The 22,717-nt window shown below is 46.4% G+C and overlaps 1 protein-coding gene across 1 annotated transcript in view; it reads left to right on the top strand.

Annotated features, from left to right (window-relative positions):
* TLL2 (tolloid like 2) overlaps window positions 1-22,717 on the top strand; it is a 195,504-nt gene that overhangs the window by 154,897 nt on the left and 17,890 nt on the right. The window contains exons 14-19 of the mRNA XM_038743348.1: window positions 3,489-3,614; window positions 4,304-4,464; window positions 9,636-9,816; window positions 11,093-11,218; window positions 18,099-18,226; window positions 22,436-22,649. Coding sequence (XP_038599276.1) covers window positions 3,489-3,614; window positions 4,304-4,464; window positions 9,636-9,816; window positions 11,093-11,218; window positions 18,099-18,226; window positions 22,436-22,649 — 936 coding nt within the window. The remainder of the gene's footprint in view (window positions 1-3,488; window positions 3,615-4,303; window positions 4,465-9,635; window positions 9,817-11,092; window positions 11,219-18,098; window positions 18,227-22,435; window positions 22,650-22,717) is intronic.

The following is a 22,717-nucleotide window of genomic DNA, read 5'->3' as shown; positions in this document are numbered from 1 at the left end:
CTGCTTCTCCATTCATTCATTCAATCGTATTTATTGAGCGCTTACTGTGTGCAGAGCACTGGACTAAGCGCTTGGGAAGTACAAGTTGGCAACATATAGAGACGGTCCCTACCCAACAACAGGCTCACAGTATAGAAATTAGGCTTTGAAGTGGAGGAGAGTAATCATTTGCTGGATATTCATTCATTCATTCAATCGTATTTATTGAGCACTTACTGTGTGCAGAGCACTGGACTAAGCGCTTGGGAAGTACAAGTTGGCAACATATAGAGACGGTCCCTACCCAACAACAGGCTCACAGTATAGAAATTAGGCTTTGAAGTGGAGGAGAGTAATCATTTGCCGGATATGTGAGCCCACTGTTGGGTAGGGACTGTCTCTATATGTTGCCAACCTGTACTTCCCAAGCGCTTAGTCCAGTGCTCTGTACACAGTAAGCACTCAGTAAATACGATTGAATGAATGAATGAATATGAGGTTATGACAGCTCTCAGCCCCCTGCAATGGTGGGGAATGGGTCAAGTGGGGGTGCAGTCCTCTCTAGGGGGAACCCCCTCAGCACTCAACCCCTCCAGAAGTAGCCCAGTTCATCGGGCTTCAAAGTCTCTGTCCTCATTGTGGCCAAGGATGAACCAAAGAGAGCCAACAGCCCGTCAACGGAATTTACCAGGCGCCGGCCGGGTGACTGCTCCGGTTGCCTTCTCTGGACTGAGCGTCGTGGAGGAGGATCCCAAAGAAGGGACCTTGTTTCTGAGCTGGCCAGATGGACGAAGACCGGACCGGGCTCATGCAAACAGCCCAGAGGGGTTTTGAAGTAATGGTATTTATTAATCAATCAATCAATCAATCAATCAATCGTATTTATTGAGCGCTTACTATGTGCAGAGCACTGTACTAAGCGCTTGGGAAGTACAAATTGGCAACACATAGAGACAGTCCCTACCCAACAGTGGGCTCACAGTCTAAAAGGGGGAGACAGAGAACAGAACCAAACATACCAACAAAATAAAATAAATAGGATAGAAATGTACAAGTAAAATAAATAAATAAATAAATAGAGTAATAAATATGTACAACCAGAAGCAGAGGACCGTACCAAGTGTTGGAGAAAAAAAAAATACACGGATGAGGATTAGACACAGTTCAGGGGCCGAAGATCTAAGAACGTTGTGGGGAGGAGTTGGGCAGTGGACACAATAGGGGAGATGAAATAATACAAATATAAAAACAACAGAAAAGATGAAGTTTGGAGTACAGCCAGCCTGGGGATAGGGGAAATGCGTAAGGGTCATCGGGTGCTGCCAACCAGATCAAAACAATAATAACAATAATAACAATAATAATAATAATAATAATAATAAATTGTGGTATTTGTTAAGTGCTTACTATGTGCCAAGCACTGTACTACTACTAATAATAAGTGCTGGTGAGGTACAAGGTGATCAGGTTGTCCCACAGGGGGCTCACAGTCTTAATCCCCATTTTACAGATGAGAGAACTGAGGCCCAGAGAAGTTAAGTGACTTGCCCAAAGTCACACAGCTGACAATTGGCGGAGCTGAGATTTGAACCCATGACCTCTGACTCCAGTACTACATGCTGGACTTTTAGACTGTGAGCCCACTGTTGGGTAGGGACTGTCTCTATATGTTGCCAATTTGTACTTCCCAAGCGCTTACTGCACACAGTAAGCGCTCAATAAATACGATTGATGATGATGATGGGATAGATACAAGAAAATCAAGTCGCACATGGGGCTCACAGTCTAAGTAGGCGGGAGAACGAGTATCGAATCCCCATTTTGCAGATGAGGGAACCGAGGCACAGAGAAGTGAAGTGACTTGCCCGAGGTCACACAGCAGATACTGGGCGGAGCTGGGATTAGAACCCAGGTCCGCCGACTCCCAGGCCCACATGCTTTCCAACAGGTCATGCTGCTTCTCCTTTCCAAAGCACAGGCACAACCAAAGCTAGCCAACCCGCTGACATTTGGTCGTGTGCTGTTGCTGCCTCACTCCTTTGTGGCCCTGCAGGCAGACTGGAAGCTGGGAGACTTGTCGGGATTTGATGTGGGGCAGCAGGCGTTCCCGGTGGTTTAGCTCAGAAATCCATTGGGAAAAGAGGCCGCCATCGAACCTTAAATCCCTCGCGGCCTCCTTGAGACATCCCACTCTGGAAACTGCACCAGAGGCCGTGAAGAAAGCCCAGTGAAGAGTGAAAGGGAAGAGAAATGTGTTTTGGCCCAGCCAGAGAAGTTTCACGGTGGATTGGGGGTTCCCCCGGGGCCCCGACAGATGGCTTTTTTCCTCCTCCCCATTCCTTTCCCTCCTGCTCCCTGGGGCAAAGCACGATTCCCTGTCAAGTGGTGCCTTTGTAAAGAGCCTGTCCCAGGGCCGTGCTTGCAATTCTCCACAGGTCCAGGGTGCCAACAGACTTGGTCAGTAGTATGAGTGAAAGGTACTAGGCGGGCAGTGCCAATGAAACACTGCGGGCTGGGACCAAGTAAACAGAGGTCTTTGCTGCCAGCCGGCCGGTGATTCCATGCCAAGGGCCGGCCGGTCGGTGGGAGGGGGACACTGTTGCCCGGTGCCAACTAGCTCTTGATTCCTGGGCCTGGCCCATTTGGCAAGTTTTACTTCTCATCCGCCGTTCCTGCTGGCTGAGCGGTAGCCAGGGGTTGCCCGGCGGGTGAAACCCATTGGTTTTCTTCGTTCCGATGGGGGAGACGTTGTTGGCATCCGCTTGGCGGTTGCGCCGCACAGCGCCTGCTGCCTGGTACCCACCCCTGGATGCTGTCGCTTTTACCCGACCAGCAATCATAGCTGAGGGTGGAGAGAGGAGATCTTGGAAGTCCCCACCCCTGGTAATAATAATAATGATGGTATTTGTTAAGCACTTATTGTGTGCCAAGCACTGTTCTAAGCGCTGGGGTAGATAAAAGGTCATCAGGTTGTCCCACGTGGAGCTCACAGTCTTAATGAGAGAAGCAGCATGGCTCAGTGGAAAGAGCATGGGCTTTGGAGTCAGAGGTCATGGGTTCTAATCCTGGCTCCGCCAATTAGCTGTGTAACTTTGGGCAAGTCACTTAACTTCTCTGTGTCTCAGTTCCCTCATCTGTAAAAGGGGGATTAAGACTGTGAGCCCCATGTGGGACAGCCTGATCACCTTGTATCCTTGCCAGTGCTTAGACCAGTGCTTTGTACATAGTAAGCGCTAAACAAATGCCATCATTATTATTATTATTATTATTATCATTAATTCCCATTTTCCAGACAAGGTAACTGAGATGCAGGGAAGTAAGGTGCCCACAGTCACACAACTGACAAGTGGCGGAGCCGGGATTAGAACCCATGTCCTCTGACTGCCAAGGCCAAGTTCTTTCCACTAAGCCACGCCACTGTCACCCGGCCAGAAGTCCTAGCTGAGGTTGGGTGAGGGGGATCCGGGGAACCCCATCCAGCCTGATGTGCTTGTCTTCCTCCCCCACAGAGGTAGACGAATGCTCCCAGCCAGACAACGGCGGCTGTGAACAGCGCTGTGTCAATACGTTGGGCAGCTACAAGTGCATCTGTGATCCTGGCTACGAGCTGACGGCCAATAAGAAGACCTGCGAAGGTCAGTGTCTGGCTAAGGCGAGGCAAGGGGAAGGTGAGAGATGGATCTTCCAAGGGACGTGTGGCAAAACAAGCGAAGGGAACGAGGAAAAATGAACTGGCTTTGAATTCTCCCAGCTTGTAATTAAAGATCGAAGGTCCGTGGGGAGTAACCGTGTCTTCAACTTCTAAGTTATGCAGTGTCCCAGTTCCAGAGGTGAGGGTTTGGTGCTGAACTGCTAGTCCGTTAATGGGGCTTTGCAGTTGGGGAGGTACAATTACTCCATTCAAACTTAATAATAATAATAATGATATAGTAATAATGGCATTTGTGAAGTACTTACTATGTGCCAGGCACTGTACTAAGTGCTGAGGGGCGATACAAGCAAATCGGGTTGGACACAGTCCCTGTTCCATATGAGGCTCACAGTCTTAATCCCCATTTTACAGATGAGAGAACTGAGGTACAGAGAAGTGAAGTGATTTGCCCAAAGTCACACAGCAGAAAAGCGGCGAAGCCGGGATTAGAACCACATCCTTTTGACTCCCAAGCCAGAGCTCCATCCACTAGGCCATGCTGCTGATTCTTAGTGGATGGCTTGCAGATGGCTAGTGGGTAGCTATTGAATATCTGGTTGTCTCCTTTGCCCAAGAGTTTGTTTTAACGGGTAAACACCACTTGAAATGTGTATTGATTTATGTCCCCCGCAGCTGCCTGTGGAGGCTTCATCACCAAGCTTAACGGGACAATCACCAGCCCCGGCTGGCCTAAGGAATACCCCACAAACAAAAATTGTGTGTGGCAAGTCGTGGCTCCGACCCAGTACAGGATCTCCCTGCAATTTGAAGTATTTGAGCTGGAAGGCAATGACGTAAGTCCTCTCGGTTTTCATGGCGCTAGAAATGGATTAGGACTAGAGAGTGGCAGATGTAAGTGCTTCCTGGGTGCCAAGTAGATAGGAGAGAATCGGATCGGCTTCAAAGCTCTCCATCCCCTCGCCCCCTCCTGCCTCACCTCCCTTATTTCCTTCTCCATCCCAGCTCATACACTCTGCTCCTCTGCTGCTAACTTCCTCACCAGGCCTCATTCTCGCCTGTCCCGACGTCGATCCCTGGCTCACATCCTATCGCTGGCTAGGAATGCCCTCCCTCCTCACATCCGCTGAATTAGCACGCTTCCCCCCTTCAAAGCCCTACTGAAAGCTCACCTCCTCCAGGAGGACTTCCCAGACTGAGCCCCCTTTCCCTCCTGCCCCAACTCCCTCCCTCTGCTCTACTCCCCTCCCCGCCCCATAGCACTTATGTATATATGTTTATATTTATTATTCTATTTATTTTATTAATGATGTGTGTGTATCTATAATTCTGTTTATTTATATTGATGCTATTGATGCCTGTCTGCTTGTTTTTTATGTTTGGTTTTGTTTTGTTGTCTGTTTCCCCCTTCTAGACTGCGAGCTTGTTGTTGGGTAGGGATTGTCTCTGTTGCCGAATTGTACTTTCCAAGCACTTAGTACAGTGCTCTGCACACAGTAAGCACTGAATAAATACGACTGAATGAATGAATGAAAGATCAGACACAGTCCATGTTGCATACAGAGCTCTCTCTCTAATGGGGAGGGAGACTGAGTGTCTTAGTCTCATTTTTCAGATGAAGAAACTGAGGCTCAGAGAGGTTAAGTGACTTGCCCAAAGTCACGAAGCAGCCTAATGGCAGAGCTGAGATCAGAAGCTCTTTTCAATAGGTCATGCCACCTTCTTTTGCAATATTGTCCAAAACTGACATCTTCATCTCCCAAACTCTCTCCTCCCTTTCACTTTCCCATCACTGTTAACAAAACCACCATCCTTCCTGTCTCCCAAGCTCACAACCTTGGCATTCTCCTCGACTCATCGCTCCTCCAACCCCTGTGTGCAGTCAGACATGAAAGCTTGTCAATTTTATCCCCACAGCACCTCCAGGATTCACTCCCTCCTCTCCGTCTGAACTGCTACTATACTGGTTTTATCATTTGTCACATCCCATCTTGATTCCTCTCTGAACTCCCATCCTCCTGTCTCTCCCCACTTCAGTCTATACTTCACGCTGCTGCCCGGATCATCTCTGTGCAGAAACCCCCTGGGCATGTTACTCCCCTCCTCAAAAATCTCCAGTGGCTGCCTGTCAACCTACACATCAAGCAAAAACTCACTCTTGGCTTCAAGGCTGTCCATCCCCTCACCCCCTCCTACCTCACCACCCTTCTCTCCTCCTACAGCCCAGCCCACACCCTCCACTCCAATGCCGCTGCTAACATCCTCACTGTACCTCGTTCTCTCCTGTCCTGCCATTGACCCCCAGCTCACGTCCTCCCTCTGGCCTGGAATGCCCTCCCTCCACACATCCACCAAGCTAGCTCTCTTCCTCCCTTCAAAGCCCTACTGAGAGCTCACCTCCTCTAGGAGGCCTTCCCAGACTGAGCCCCCTTTTTCCTCTCCTCCTCCCCATCCCCCCCACCCTACCTCCTTCCCCTCCCCACAGCACCTGTATATTATATGTTTGCACAAATTTATTACTCTATTAATTTTACTTGTACATATTTACTATTCTATTTCTTTTGTTAATGATGTGCATTTAGCTTTAATTCTGTTTGTTCTGACAACTGTCCTGTCCACATGGTTTGTTTTGTTGTCTGTCTCCCCCTTCTAGAATGTGAGCCCATTGTTGGGTAGGGACCGTCTCTATATGTTGCCAACTTGTACTTCCCAAGCACTTAGTACAGTGCTCTGCACACAGTAAGCGCTCAATAAGTCGATTGAATGAATGAAAGAATGTTGCCAACTTGTACTTCCCAAGTGCTTAGTACAGTGCTCTGCACACAGTAAGCTCTCAATAAATACTATTGAATGAATGAATGAATGATTACTGCATCAGCTTCCTTCCTGACCTCCCTGCCTTCAACTTCTCCCTTTCTTATGATGATGAAGATGGTATTTGTTAGTCAATCAATCAATCAATCCATCAATTGTATTTAATGAGCGCTTACTGTGTGCAAAGCACTGTACTAAGCGCTTGGGAAGTACAAGTTGGCAACATATAGAGACAGTCCCTACCCAACAGTGGGCTCAGAGTATAGAAGGGGGAGACAGAGAACAAAACAAAATATATTAACAAAGTAAAATAAATAGAATAGATATGTACAAGTAAAATAAATAAATAAATAAATAAATAGAGTAATAAATATGTACAAAAATATATACATATATACATGTGCTGTGGGGAAGGGAAGGAAGTAAGACGGGGGATGGAGAGGGAGACGAGGGGGAGAGGAAGGAGGGGACTCAGTCTGGGAAGGCCTCCTGGAGGAGGTGAGCTCTCAGTAGGGCCTTGAAGGGAGAAAGAGAGCTAGCTTGGCGGATGTGTGGAGGGAGGGCATTCCAGGCCAGGGGGATGACATGGGCCAGGGATCGACGGCGGGACAGGCGAGAACGAGGCACGGTGAGGAGATTAGCAGCAGAGGAGTGGAGGGTGCGGGCTGGGCTGGAGAAGGAGAGAAGGGAGGTGAGGTAGGAGGGGGCGAGGTGATGGACAGCCTTGAAGCCGAAGGAGAGGAGTTTCTGCCTGATGCACAGATTGATTGGTAGCCACTGGAGATTTTTGAGGAGGGGAGTAACATGCCCAGAGCGTTTCTGGACAAAGACAATCCAGGCAGCAGCGTGCAATATGGATTGAACTGGGGAGAGACACGAGGATGGGAGATCAGAGAGGAGGCTGATGCAGTAGTCCAGGCGGGTTAGGATGGGAGCTTGAACAAGCAGGGTAGCAGTTTGGATGAAAAGGAAAGGGCGGATCTTGGCAATGTTGCGGAGCTGAGACCGGCAGGTTTTGGTGATGGCTTTGATGTGAGGGGTGAATGAGAGAACAGAGTCGAGGATGACACCAAGGTTGCGGGCTTGTGAGACGGGAAGGATGGTAGTGCCATCCACAGTGATGGGAAAGTCAGGGAGAGGGCAGGGTTTGGGAGTGAAGACAAGGATTTCAGTCTTGGACATGTTAAGTGCTTGCTATGTGCTAGGAAAACAAATCACATGGGACTCATATTCTCAACCCCCATTTTACAGATGAGGTAACTGAGGCACAGAGAAGTGAAGTAACTGCTCTGTATTTCACTCTACCGCCCAGATGATTTTTCTGCTCACATCTCCTAACTCCTCAAGCATCTCCAATGATTAACCATCTATCTCCACATCAAGCAGAAATCCTCACCATTGGATTCAAGGCCCTCAATCAGCTCTCCCATTATTTATCCTGACTCCTCTTCCACTACAACTTTCCAAGCACTTAGTGCAGTGCTCTGCACACAGTAAGCGCTCAATAAATTTGATTGAATGAGTGAACTATAACCCAGTCTGCACAGTTTGCTCCCCTGATACCAACCTACTCTCTGAATCTCGATATTGCCTCCCCTGATGTCAATCATTTTTCTCAAGCCATCTTTCTTACCAAGCTCACTGTGGTCAGGGCATGTGTTGCACTCTCTCAAGCGCTTAGTGCAGTGCTCTGCACACAGTAAGTGCTCAATTAATATGATTGATTGATTGAAACAGGCCAGTACACTCCCCATCTTCAAAGATCTCCTGAAGTCATACCTCCTCCAGGAAGTCTCCTCTGATTAAGGTCTCATCCTCCTACCCTATCTCCCCTCCCTACGCAGTAAGTGCTCAATAAATACCATTGATTGATTGATTGATTGATTACTGCACTTAGTCCCACCCACTAAGCACTTAGGTACTCAACCCATAGCCACCCCAACAATACTCATACTCAGTTGTTTCCCCTTCCTGTAATTTATTTTACTGTCTGTCTTCCCGACTAAATTGTAGGCTCCTTGAAGGCAGCGATCACGTCTACCAACTGTATTGTACTCTCCCAACCACTTAGTACAGTTCTTGGCACAAATTAGGTACTCAGTAAATACAATTGGTAGATTGATTGATGTCATTCACTCCACACATTCAAATTCTGTCAGTTCTGCTTTCATGACGTCTAAAATCTGCTCTTTCTTCTCCGTCCAAACTGCTACTACACTGGTCCAAGCACTTAGAATAACCTGCCTTGACTATCTTACCCTCCTCGCTGACCTTCCTGTCTCCTGTCTCTTCTCCCTCTAGTCACTACTTCACTCTTCATTTTTCTAAAAAAAGTTCAGCCCATGTTTCCCCACTTTTCAAGAACCTCTAATCATTTTCATTCATTCACTCAATCATATTTATTGAGCACTTACTGGGTGCAGAGCACTGTACTAAGCACTTGGAAAGCACAATTCAGCAACAAATAGAGACAATCCCTACCCAACAACGGTCTCACAGTCTAGAAAGGGGGAGGCAGACATCAAAACAAGTAAACAGGCATTTTCCATCCACCTTTGTATTGACTGGAAACTCCTTACTATTGGCTTTAATAAGATGGTTTATTATTACTAGTGATAATGATAACAATAATAGTGGTATTTGTTAAGTATTTACTATGTGCCAACCACTGTAATAAATTCTGGGATAAATACAAGATAATCAGGTTCCTGTCACTCACTGTCTCTGTCCCTCTCTGAGCCTCACAGTCTAAGTAGGAGGGAGAACAGGCATTGAATCCCCATTTTGCAGATGAGGAAACGGAGGCACAGAGAAGTTAAGTGACTTGCCCAAGTTCACACATCAGGCAAGTGTCACTGCTGGGATTTGAACATGTTAGTTGCTCTTAGGGTCATTAGTTTCCTAGTTCCTATTAACTTCTACTCGGCAAGGGGCGGAGCTGGAATTTGGGCCATGTTTTCAGTCTTTTTAGGTAATGGTGGAGTTTTTGCAGAAAGCTCTCACTGTCTCTTTCCCTTCTTCTCTTTCTCTCCCTCCTGGTCTCTCTCCTTTATAATGGGGTTGATGTAAGGGCTGCAGGAAACTTTTAGGGGCAAGATCGATGGATCTGGGCCATGTCAGCTGACTGACTTTTGGGTTTGGAAACAGGATCAGCTGCCGGCACGGCAGAGGGATCAAATCTCTTCCCTCGTAGGTCTGTAAATATGACTACGTGGAGGTCCGGAGTGGGTTGTCATCTGATTCCAAGCTCCATGGCAAGTTCTGTGGGTCTGAGAAGCCAGAGGTGATCACCTCGCAGAACAACAACATGCGAGTCGAATTCAAGTCGGACAACACGGTGTCTAAGCGCGGCTTCAAAGTCCACTTCTTCTCCGGTAAGTGGGTTCGCTAGAAATAGGAATGTGATCTTCCGCAGACTGCACTCCCTGAGCGCTTTCTGTGTGATGAGCATCTACTAAGTACTTCAGGAAGTACAGTAGAATTAGCAATCAATCAACCAATAGATGGATCAAATTTATTGAGCATTTACTGAGTGCAGAGCACTATACTAAACGCTTCAGGGAGTACAGTGGAATTAGTAATCAATCTATAGATTGATCAAATTTATTGAGTGCTTACTGAGTGCAGAGCACTGTACTAAGCCCTTGGGAGAGTACAATGTAGCAGAGTTGCTAGACATGTTCCCTGCCCAAAATGAGCTTACAGTGGACATGATTCCTGTCCCCAGGGAGTTTACAATCTAGTGGGGGAGACAGACATTAAAATATATGACAAGAAAGGCAGCATAGCCTAGTGAAGCAGCATAGCTCAAGAGAAGCAGCATGCCTTAGTGGAAAGAGCCCAGGCTTGAGAGTCAGAGGTCATGGGTTCTAATCCTTCCTCTGCCACTTAGCTGTGTGACTTTGGGTAAGTCACTTCACTTCTCTGGGCCTCAGTTCCCTCATCTGGAAAATGGGGATAAAGACTGTGAGCCCCACGTGGGACAACCTGATGACCTTGTATCTCCCCCAGCACTTAGAACAGTTTGCACATAGTAAGTGCTTAATAAATGCCATCATCATTATTATTATTAGTGGATAGAGCATGGGCCTAGGAGTTTCTACACCCGGCTCTGCCACTTGTCTGCTGTGTGACCATGGGCAAGTCACTTCACTTCTCATGGACCTCAGTTCCCTCATCTGTAAAATGGGGATTGAGACTGTGAGCCCCATATGGGACAGGGACTGTGTCCAATCTGATGAGTCATATCTACCCCAGAGCTTAGTACAGTGCTTGTGCTTAACAAATATCATTAAAAAAAAGGGTAGGAAGAAGTAAATCAAGTATCAAGATTTATACATAAGGGCTACTTGGGGAGAGTGGGGGTGTTGGGAGAAGCTCAGGAGGTAGGTGGCAAGCAAGTGCTGAAGTGGCAGTTGGAGGAATTATGAGGTGGTGAGATCAATCAATCAATCAATCATATTTATTGAGCGCTTACTGTGTGCAGAGCACTGTACTAAGCGCTTGGGAAGTACAAGTTGGCAACATATAGAGACAGTCCCTACCCAACAGTGGGCTCACAGTCTAGAAGATGGGAGGCTAGGCGACTCTGGGAGGTCTTCCTGCTGATTCCCACCTTGGAAATGGACTTTTTACCTATTTCCTCTCCAGATAAGGACGAATGCTCCAAGGACAATGGAGGGTGTCAACATGAATGCGTCAACACATTTGGAAGTTACGTTTGTCAGTGCCGAAACGGGTTCACGGTGCATGAAAATGGACACGACTGTAAAGAGGGTGAGGCCTTTGACCATCCCTGGAAGTCAGAACCTCGGTTTTACCTCGCCTGGGACCTCAACCTATACAGCTGAGCGAAAGGAGCCAGACGTCTCCCTTCCTCTCCGGGCCTCCCGTTGGTGTTGTGGGGATGAATTAGCTAAATACTTCAGCGTGTCCAACCAATTCCCCATCACCTGGTGATCTCATTCCCGGAACCACCCCATTAGGCTCCTTCCTTTTCCACTCCCACCAAAATGACCTACCCCACACCAGTGGCCTACTGGCTAACTGCCCCAACTTCTGAGAAGCAGCATGGCTCAGTGGAAAGAGCCCGGGCTTGGGAATCAGAGGTCATGGGTTCTAATCCCAGCTCCGCCACTTGTCAGCTATGTGACTTTGGGCAAATCACTTAACTTCTCTGGACCTCAGTTACCTCATCTGTAAAATGGGGATGAAGACTGTGAGCCCCACGTGGGACAATCTGATCACCTTGTATCCTCCCCAGCACTTAGAACAGTGCTTTGCACATAGTAAGCTCTTAACAAATGCCATTATTATTATTATTATTATTCTGGGGGTGGATGACTGACCCAGAAAGTCAGCAGGCCTCTTCTAACATAAGATTTATTCCATCAGTCGTTTTTATGGAATGCTTTTACTGTGTGAAGATCACTATATTAAGTGCTTGGAAAGTACAATATAACAATAAACAGACACATTACCTCCCCACAAAGAGCTTACAGCCTAAAAAAAGGCAGCTCTGTGACCCATGTGGCACAGAGAAGCAGTGTGGCTTAGTGGAAAGGGCACGGGCTTGGAAGTCAGAGGTCGTGCGTGTGTTCTAATCCTGGCTTCGCCACTTATCAGCTGTGTGACTTTGGGCAAGTTAATTAACTTCTCTGTGCCTCATCTGTAAAATGGGGATTAAGACTATGAGCCCCACGTGGGACAACCTGATTACCTTGTATCTACCCCAGCCTTTAGAACAGTGCTTGGCACATAGTAAGTGCTTAACAAATACCATAATTATTGTTAATTATTATTATTGTTATTATTAAAGGGGGAATGAGCTGCAGGGAGCCGGGTCCTAGCTCAGCAGAGATGCTTCTCCCACATACAGGGCCTCACAGCAGCCCAGGAAAGGGGGCAGAGGGGAAGGGGTGGTGTCTGCTGAGCCCAAAGTGGCATCATTCATTCATTCATTCATTCAGTCTATTTATTAAGCGCTTACCATGTGCAGAGCTCTGTACTAAGTGCTTGGGAAAGTACACACAATGAGCTCACAGTCTAGATGCGGGGAGACAGACATCAAGGCAAATAGACATCAATTTAGATAAATGGAATTACAGATATATACATAAGTGGTGTGGGGCTGGGAGAAGGGGGGAAGAACAAAGGGAGCAAGTCAGAGTGACGTAGAAGGGACTGGGAGATGAGAAAGGTGGGGCTTAGTCTGGGTTGGCTTTTTGGAGATGTGTCTTCAATTAGGCCTTGAGTAGTGGTCTGGCAGATTTGAGGAGGTAGGGCATTCCAGGCCTTAATAATAATAATAATAGACATTTTTTAAGCACTTATTATGTGCAAAGCACTGTTCTAAGTGTTGGGGTGATCAGGTTGTCCCACATGGGGCTCACAGTCTTCATCCCCATTTTACAGATCAGGGAACTGAGGCCAGGGAATAATAACAATAATAATGATAACATTTATTAAGCACTTACTATGTGCAGAGCACCGTTCTAAGTGCTGGGGAGGTTACAAGGTGATCAGGTTGTCCCACAGGGGGCTCACAGTCTTCATGCCCATTTTAATAATAATAACGATGGTATTTGTTAAGCACTTCCTATGTGCAAAGCACTGTTCTAAGCACTGGGGAGGTTACAAAGTGATCAGATTGTCCCACGGGGGGCTCACAGTTTTAATCCCCATTTTACAGATGAGGTAACTGAGGCCCAGAGAAGTGAAGTGACTTGCCCAAAGTCACACAGCTGACAGCTGCTGGAGCCAGGATTTGAACCCATGACCTCTGACTCCAAAGCCCGGGCTCTTTCCACTGAGCCACCACGCTGCCTCTCCGTGCCCCTCACTCAACAGTGGCAGGTTGAACTGGGGATGAGCTGGTGTCTTCTGCTTATTTTCCCAAGATGGCAGAGGCCATCTATTCTATTCTATTTATTTTATTTTGTTACTATGTTTGGTTTTGTTCTCTGTCTCCCCCTTTTAGACTGTGAGCCCACTGTTGGGTAGGGACTGTCTCTATATGTTGCCAACTTGGACTTCCCAAGCGCTTAGTACAGTGCTCTGCACACAGTAAGCGCTCAGTAGATATGATTGATGATGATCCCCCTCGTCCCCCTCTCCCCCTCGTCCCCCTCTCCATCCCCCCATCTTACCTCCTTCCCTTCCCCACAGCACCTGTATATATGTATATATGGTTGTACATATTTATTACTCTATTTATTTATTTATTTATTTATTTATTTATTTATTTATTTATCTTACTTGTACATTTCTATCCTATTTATTTTATTTTGTTGGTACGTTTGGTTCTGTTCTCTGTCTCCCCCTTTTAGACTGTGAGCCCACTGTTGGGTAGGGTCTGTCTCTATGTGTTGCCAATTTGTACTTCCCAAGCGCCTAGTACAGTGCTCTGCACATAGTAAGCGCTCAATAAATACGATTGATTGATTGATTGATTGATTGATTGATGATGAGGCGGAGGGTTCATGGCTGGCCACCCAGCAGCCGGGGCACAAGGAGACTTGTGGTCCCTCTGTCTAATTCCCATTGGCCAAGTGGGCAGGTATCGGCCCAGATGAGTGACACCTGTCAATACGTGGCCCCCGGGGCCAGAAACATGTCAGTCAAAAGAGCCATGGAGGCCCCATGTGACAGAAAGAGCAGAGAGCTTTGAGCTGGGGCAGAAGGGAATACTATCCCACCACGGTAGAGCTAGGGGCAGGCACAAGGGAACGGAGTGAGGGCGTGGGGTAGGATGATGCACAGGGGCTGAAATGTCACCGGTGGGAATCATTATTATTAATATTATTAATCTGGTACTTGTTCATTCATTCATTCAATCAATCAATCCATCAATCGTATTTATTGAGCACTTACTGTGTGCAGAGCACTGTACTAAGCACTTGGGAAGTACAAGTTGGCAACATCTAGAGACAGTCCCTACCCAACAGTGGGCTCACAGTCTAAAAGGGGGAGACAGAGAACAAAACCAAAACATACTAACAAAATAAAATAAATAGAATAGATATGGACAAGTAAAATAAATAAATAAATGAATAGAATAATAAATATGTACAAACATATATGCATATATACAGGTGCTGTGGGGACGGGAAGGAGGTAAGATGGGGGAAGGAGAGGGGGGTGAGGGGGAGAGGAAGGAAGGGGCTCAGTGTGGGAAGGCCTCCTGGAGGAGGTGAGCTCTCAGTAGGGCCTTGAAGGGAGGAAGAGAGGTAGCTTGGCGGATGGGCAGAGGGAGGGCATTCCAGGCCCGGGGGATGACGTGGGCCGGGGGTTGATGGCGGGAGCACTTACTGAGTGCAGAGCACTGTACTAAGCGCTTGGGAAGTTCATTCATTCATTCAATCATATTTATTGAGCGCTTACTGTGTGCAGAGCACTGTACTAAGCGCTTGGGAAGTTCATTCATTCATTCATTCAATCGTATTTATTGAGCGCTTACTGTGTGCAGAGCACTGTACTAAGCGCTTGGGAAGTTCATTCATTCATTCATTCAATCGTATTTATTGAGCGCTTACTGTGTGCAGAGCACTGTACGAAGCGATTGGGAAGTCCAAGTTGGCAACATATAGAGATGGCCCCTACCCAACAGTGGCAACATATAGAGACGTACCCTACCCAACAACGGGCTCACAGTCTAGAAGGGGGAGACAGGCAACAAAACGAAACATGTGGACAGGTGTCAAGTCGTCAGAACAAATAGAATTAAAGCTAAATGCACATCATTAACAAAATAAATAGAATAGTAAATATGTACAAGTAAAATAAATACAGTAATCAATCTGTAGAAACATATATACAGGTGCTGCGGGGAGGGGAAGGAGGTAAGGCAGGGGATGGGGAGAAGGAGAGGAAAACTGAGCCCCAGACTGAGCCCCCTCCTTCCTCTCCCCATCCCCCCCACCTTACCTCCTTCCCCTCCCCACAGCACCTGTATATATGTATATATGTTTGTACGTATTTATTACTCTATTTATTTATTTATTTATTTTATTTGTCCATATTTATTCTATTTATTTTATTTTGTTAATATGTTTTGTTTTGGTGTCTGTCTCCCCTTTCTAGACTGTGAGCCCACTGTTGGGTAGGGACCGTCTCTATATGTTGCCAATTTGTACATCCCACGCACTTAGTACAGTGCTCTGCATACAGAAAGTGCTCAATAAATACGACTGAATGAATGAATGAAAAAAAAGCAGGGGAGTGTTAAACACTTACTATGTGCGAAGCACTGTTCTAGGCACTGGGGTAGAGACAAGTCATTCAGGTTGGACACACTCCCTATCCCATGTGGGGCTCACACTCTTAATCCCCATTTTCCAGAGGAGATTACTAAATCCTAGAGGAGTGAAGTAATAATAATAATAATAATAATAATGACATTTATTAAGCGCTTACTATGTGCAAAGCATTGTTCTAAGCGCTGGGGAGATTGCAAGGTGATCAGGTTGTCCCACAGGGGGCTCACAGTCTTTAATCCCCATTTTACAGATGAGGTAGCTGAGGCCCAGAGAAGTGAAGTGACTTGCCCAAAGTCACACAGCTGACAATTGGTGGAACTGGGATTTGAACCCATGACCTCTGACTCCAAAGCCCGGGCTCTTTCCACTGAGCCACGCTGCTTCTCTAAGTGATGTGGTGGAGTCGGGATTAGAACTCAGGTCCTTCTGACTCTCAGGCCAGTGCTCTATCCACTAAGCCACGCTGCTCCTTTAATTGATCTTGTTGGAAAGACATTGTTGCTCCTTTCGCATTGCATTTACGCTGTGTGATGGGGCAGTTGTATGTGTGTTGCGGGGGGAATATTTTCTGCTTGGGGTAGAGAAACGTGTAAAGCTATTAAGGGAAGCCCTTTTCAGATGGGGTATTTATTGAGTACTTACTGTGTGCAGAGCACCGTACTAAGCGCTTGGGAAGTACAAGTTGGCAACATATAGAGACAGTCCCTACCCAACAACGGGCTCACAGTCTAGAAGGAAAAACAAAATATATATATAGCTATTGTAATTATGGTACTTAGGTTAAGTACTTATTATGTGCCAAGCACAGATATAAGAGCTGGGGTAGACATAACTCATTCAGATTGGACACAGTCCCTGTCAATCAATCAATCGTATTTATTGAGCGCTTACTGTGTGCAGAGCACTGTACTAAGCGCTTGGGAAGTACAAGTTGGCAACATATAGAGACAGTCCCTACCCAACAGTGGGCTCGCAGTCATGGAGCTCACACTTTTTAATCCCCATTTTACCGATGTAGTAACTGAGGCCCAGAGAAGCAAAGTGACTTACCCAAGGTCACACAGCAGACATATGGCAGAGCCGGTATTAATACCCAGGTCCTTCTGACTCCCAGGACCTAAGCCTCACTGCTCCTCCTCAAGAGTCAGTGCCTGAGCTGTTACAAGGGGCCACCGTAAAGCCTTCTCTGTGCCTCAGTTTCCTGATCTGTAAAATGGGGATGAAGACTGTGAGCCCCACATGGGACAACCTGATCACCTTGTATCCCCCCAGCACTTAGAATAGTGCTTTGCACATAGTAAGCACTTAACAAATGCCATTTATTATTATTATTATTATTATTGAGGCCTGGGATGCCCTACCTCCTCAAATCTGCCAGACCACTACTCATCATCATCATCATCATCATCAATCGTATTTATTGAGCGCTTACTGTGTGCAGAGCACTGTACTAAGTGCTTGGGAAGTACAAGTTGGCAACATATAGAGACAGTCCCTACCCAGTAGTGGGCTCACAGTCTTAAAGGGGGAGACAGAGAACAAAACCAAACATACTAACAAAATAAAATAAATAGAATAGATATGTACAAGTAAAATAAATAGAGTAATAAATATGTACAACCACTGTTCTAAGCGCTGGGGTAGATACAAGGTTATCAGGTTGTCTCATGTGGGGCTCACAGTCTTAGTCCCCATTTTACAGATGAGGTCACTGAGGCCCAGAGAAGTGAAGTGACTTGCCCAAAGTCACCCAGCTGACAAGTGGCAGAGCCGGGATTTGAACCCATGCCCTCTGATTCCAAAGCCCAGGCTCTTTCCATTAAGCCACACTGCTTCTCCGATTAAATTAAAGGCACATCTCCAAGAAGCCTTGTACATATCTATTCTATTTATTTTATTTTCTTAGTATGTTTGGTTTTGTTCTCTGTCACCCCCTTTTAGACTGTGAGCCCACTGTTGGGCAGGGGCCGTCTCTATATGTTGCCAATTTGTACTTCCCAAGCGCTTAGTACAGTGCTCTGCACACAGTAAGCGCTCAATAAATATGATGATGATGATGATGATGATAATGAAAATGAAGAATGGACAGAGAGTTAAATCCCAGAGAAAACTAGATTTCCTCAGTCATCATCATCATCATCAATCGTATTTATTGAGCGCTTACTATGTGCAGAGCACTGTACTAAGCGCTTGGGAAGTACAAGTTGGCAACATATAGAGACAGTCCCTACCCAACAGTGGGCTCACAGTCTAAAAGGGGGAGACAGAGAACAAAACCAAACATACTAACAAAATCAAATAAATAGAATGGATATGTACAAATAAATTAAATAAATAAATAAATAGAGTAAAAAAAATATCGGTGCCTTCCCTGGGATCAACGGCCTTTCTTTTTTCAGCTGGCTGTGAGCACAAAGTCAGCAGTGCCGAGGGGACCATGGCTAGCCCAAACTGGCCAGATAAATATCCAAGCCGGAAAGAGTGTACCTGGAACATCTCAGCCACCCCTGGGCATCGAGTGAAAATTGTGAGTAATTTCACCTTCGCTTATCAGCAAAAATACAGCATGTGATATCCTATTCCTGATGTATTTTTTTTTTTATGGTATTTGTTAAGCGCTTACTATGTACCAGGCACTATACTAAGCTCTGGGGTAGATAGAAGCTAATTAGGTTGGACCCAGTCCATGCCCCACGTAGTCACAGTCTTAACCTTAACCTTAGAGAAGCAGAGCACGGACTTTGGAGTCAGAGGTCATGGGTTCAAACTCCGGCTCCGCCACTTGTCAGCTGTGCGACTTTGGGCAAGTCACTTAACTTCTCTGTGCCTCAGTTACCTCATCTGTAAAATGGGACTGCGAGCCCCCTGTGGGACAACCTGATCACCTTGTAACCTCCCCAGTGCTTAGAACAGTGCTTTTGCGCTATCATTATTATCCCCCATTTTCCAGATGTGGTAACTGAGGCACAGTGAAGTTAAGAGGAGAGGGGGACGAGGGGGAGGGGAAGGAAGGGGATCAGTCTGGGAAGGCCTCCTGGAGGAGGTGAGCTCTCAGTGGGGCCTTGAAGGGAGGAAGAGATGGGCAGAGGGAGGGCATTCCAGGCCTGGGGGATGTCACCTTGTAACCCATGGTCACACAGCACACAAGTGGCAGAGCTGGGATTAGAACCCGGGTCCTTCTGATTCCCAGGACTGTGCTCTATCAATCAATCAATCAATCAATCAATCGTATTTATTGAGCGCTTACTGTGTGCAGAGCACTGCATTGCATTTATGCTGTGATATGGGGCAGTTGTATGTGTGTTGCGGGGGAAATATTTTCTCCTTGGGGTAGAGAAACGTGTAAAGCTATTAAGGGAAGCCCTTTTCAGATGGGATATTTATTGAGCACTTACTGTGTGCAGAGCACTGTACTAAGCGCTTGGGAAGTACAAGTTGGCAACATATAGAGACGGTCCCTACCCAACAGTGGGCTCGCAGTCTAGGAGGGGGAGACAGACAACAAAACAAAACATATTAACAAAATAAAATAAATAGAACAGAAATGTACAAGTAAAATAAATAGAGTAATAAATACGTACAAACATATATACATGTATGCCCGCTAGGCCACCCTGCCTCTTCCCCTCGGAAGAAGCCTGTATCACACTGGTAAAATGGGAGTTTAGGATGCAGTGAGGTGGAAGGAAGGGAGATCAGGACAAAGCACTGAAATGGTTTGGACCACTGGACGTGAGACTAACCAACTGTGATTGAGTCAGAGAGAAGGGAGGAAAGCAGAGGCAGAGTGTGAAACCCAACCCAAATGAGAAGCAGCATGGCTCAGTGGAAAGAGCCCGAGCTTTGGAGTCAGAGGTCACGGGTTCAAATCCCAGCTCCACCAATTGTCAGCTGTGTGACTTTGGGCAAGTCACTTCACTTCTCTGGGCCTCAGTTCCCTCATCTGTAAAATGGGGATTAAAACTGTGAGGCCCCCCGTGGGACAACCTGATCAATCAATCAATCAATCAATCATATTTATTGAGCGCTTACTGTGTGCAGAGCACTGTACTAAGCGCTTGGGAAGTACAAGTTGGCAACATATAGAGACAGTCCCTACCCAACACTGGGCTCACAGTCTAAAAGGGGGAGACAGAGAACAAAACCAAACATACTAACAAAATAAAATAAATAGAATAGATATGTACAAGTAAAATAAATAGAGTAATAAATATGTACAAACATATATACATATGTACAGGTGCTGTGGGAAAGGGAAGGAGGTAAGATGAGGGGGTTGGAGAGGGGGACGAGGGGGAGAGGAAGGAAGGGGCTCAGTCTGGGAAGGCCTCCTGGAGGAGGTGAGCTCTCAGTAGGGCCTTGAAGGGAGGAAGAGAGCTAGCTTGGCGGATGGGCAGAGGGAGGGCATTCCAGGCCTGGGGGATGTCACCTTGTAACCTCCCTAGCGCTTAGAACAGTGCTTTGCACGTAGTAAGCGCTTAATAAATGCCATCATTATTATTATGGGGATTAAGACTGTAAGCCCCACGTGGGACAACCTTGATTACCTTGTCTCCCCCCAGTGCTTAGAACAGTATTTGGCACCTAGTAAGCGCTTAACAAATACCAACATTATTATTATTATTATTAGTAGTAGTAGTACAGTGCTCTGCACCCAGTTAAACATTCGATAAATTCCATTGTTGGTTTTTATAGGGTATTTGTTGAGTGTTTACTATGTGCCAGGCACTATATTTAGTGCTGGGCTTGATAGAAGCTAATCATGTTGGCCACAGTCCGTGTCCCACCCGTGGTTTACAGCCTTAATCCCCATATTCCAGATGTGCTTAACTGAGACACAGAGACGTTAGGTGACTTGCTCAAGGTCACCCAGCAGACAAGTGGAGGAGCTGAGAGTGATCCGCATCCTCGGCACGGTGCTGGGATTCTCAGCGCGGCTTCTCATTGCCCCCACAAAGCCTCCTCCCTTGTGTTTACAGGGAATGTGTCTGTATATTGTTGTAGCGTACTCTCCCAAGCACTTAGTACAGTGCTCTGCTAGCAGCAAGACATAGTGGATAGAGCACGGGCCTGAGAATCAGAAGGTCATGGGTTCTAATCCCGGCTCCACCGCGCGTCTGCTGTGTGACCTTGGGAAGGTCACTTCACTTCTCTGGGCCTCAGTTACCTCATCTGTAATATGTGAGTTGAGACTGTGAGCCCAACGTGGGACAGGGATTGTGTCCAACCTGGTTTCTTTGTATCCATCCCAGGGCTTAGTAAAGTGCCTGGCACATGGTAAGTACTTAATAAATATGATTTTTTTTTCAATAAATACAATTGAATTGTATTACCTGTAGATACCTGTATATATGTATATATATATATATATATATATATATATATATATATAATGACAATACTAATGATGGCATTTGTTAAGTGCTTATTATGTGCAAAGCACTGTTCTAAGCGCTGGGGAGGTTACAAGGTGATCAGGTTGTCCCACGAGGGGCTCACAGGCTTAATCCCCATTTTACAGATGAAGTAACTGAGGCACAGAGAAGTTAAGTGACTTGCCCAAAGTCACACAGCTGACAATTGGCAGAGCCAGGATTTGAACCTACGACCTCTGACTCCAAAGCCCGGGCTCTTTCCACTGAGCCATGTTGCTTCTCTATCTGAATTGTATTATCTGTATATAACTGTATATAGCTGTATATATATAGATCTATAATTTATTTATTTTTTATGATGGTATATGTTAAGTGCTTACTATGTGCCAAGCACTGTTCAAAGCGCTGAATCTATTTATTTCTTTATTTATATTAATGTCTGTCTCCCCCTCTAGACTGTGAGCTCGTTGTGGGCAGGACTGTGTCTGCTCGTTGTTCTGTTGTACTCTCCCAAGCACTTAGCACTTAGAACAGTGCTTGGCACATAGTAAGCACTTAATAAATACCATCATTATTATTAGTAGTAGTAGTCTTCTAGACTGTGAGCCCGTTGATGGGTAGGGACCGTCTCTATATGTTGCCAACTTGTACTTCCCAAGTGCTTAGTACAGTGCTCTGCACACAGTAAGCGCTCAGTAAATGCGATTGAATGAATGAATGAATAGTACAGTGCTGTGCACACAGCTCTCAATCAATCAATCAATCAATCAGTCGTATTTATTGAGCACTTACTGTGTGCAGAGCACTGTACTAAGCGCTCGGGAAGTACAAGTTGGCAACATATAGAGACAGTCCCTACCCAACAGTGGGCTCTCAGTCTAAATCCGATTGAATGAATGAAATGTGGGCTGGCGTGGCCCTGACTGTGAGCCCTACTCACAGTCAAGGCCCTACTGAGAGCTCACCTCCTCCAGGAGGCCTTCCCAGACTGAGCCCCTTCCTTCCTCTCCCCCTCATCTCCCTCTCCATCCCCCCCATCTTACCTCCTTCCCTTCCCCACAGCACCTGTATATATGTATATATGTTTGTACATATTTGTTACTCTACTTATTTATTTATTTATTTATTTATTTTACTTCTACATATCTATTCTATTTATTTTATTTTGTTAGCATGTTTGGTTTTGTTCTCTGTCTCCCCCTTTTAGACTGTGAGCCCACTGTCGGGTAGGGACCGTCTCTATATGTTGCCAACTTGTACTTCCCAAGCACTTAGTACAGTGCTCTGCACACAGTAAGCGCTCAATAAATACGATTGATGAGGATGATGACGACTGTGGCTTCTGCCCTTGCCCGCTGCAGACCTTCAGCGAGTTTGAGATCGAGCCACAGCAGGAATGTGCCTACGACCACCTGGAAATCTACGACGGGCCCAACAGCAAGTCCCCGGTCCTCGGACGCTTCTGCGGCACCAAGAGACCGGAGCCGGTGGTGGCTTCGCTGAACAGGATGTTCCTGCGGTTCTATTCGGATGCTTCAGTACAGCGCCAAGGCTTTCAGGCAAGGCACAGCACAGGTAAACGGGGCTTTGGAGGCCCTCGGTGCAGGAGAGAGAGCTCACTTCGTTCCTCTCATGCCAACCTT

The sequence above is a fragment of the Tachyglossus aculeatus genome, chromosome 3 (genome assembly GCF_015852505.1).
Source record: "Tachyglossus aculeatus isolate mTacAcu1 chromosome 3, mTacAcu1.pri, whole genome shotgun sequence".
NCBI lineage: Eukaryota > Metazoa > Chordata > Mammalia > Monotremata > Tachyglossidae > Tachyglossus > Tachyglossus aculeatus.
The sequence above is the reverse complement of the archived record's forward strand: the minus strand, read 5'-3'. Positions and strand labels throughout refer to the sequence as shown.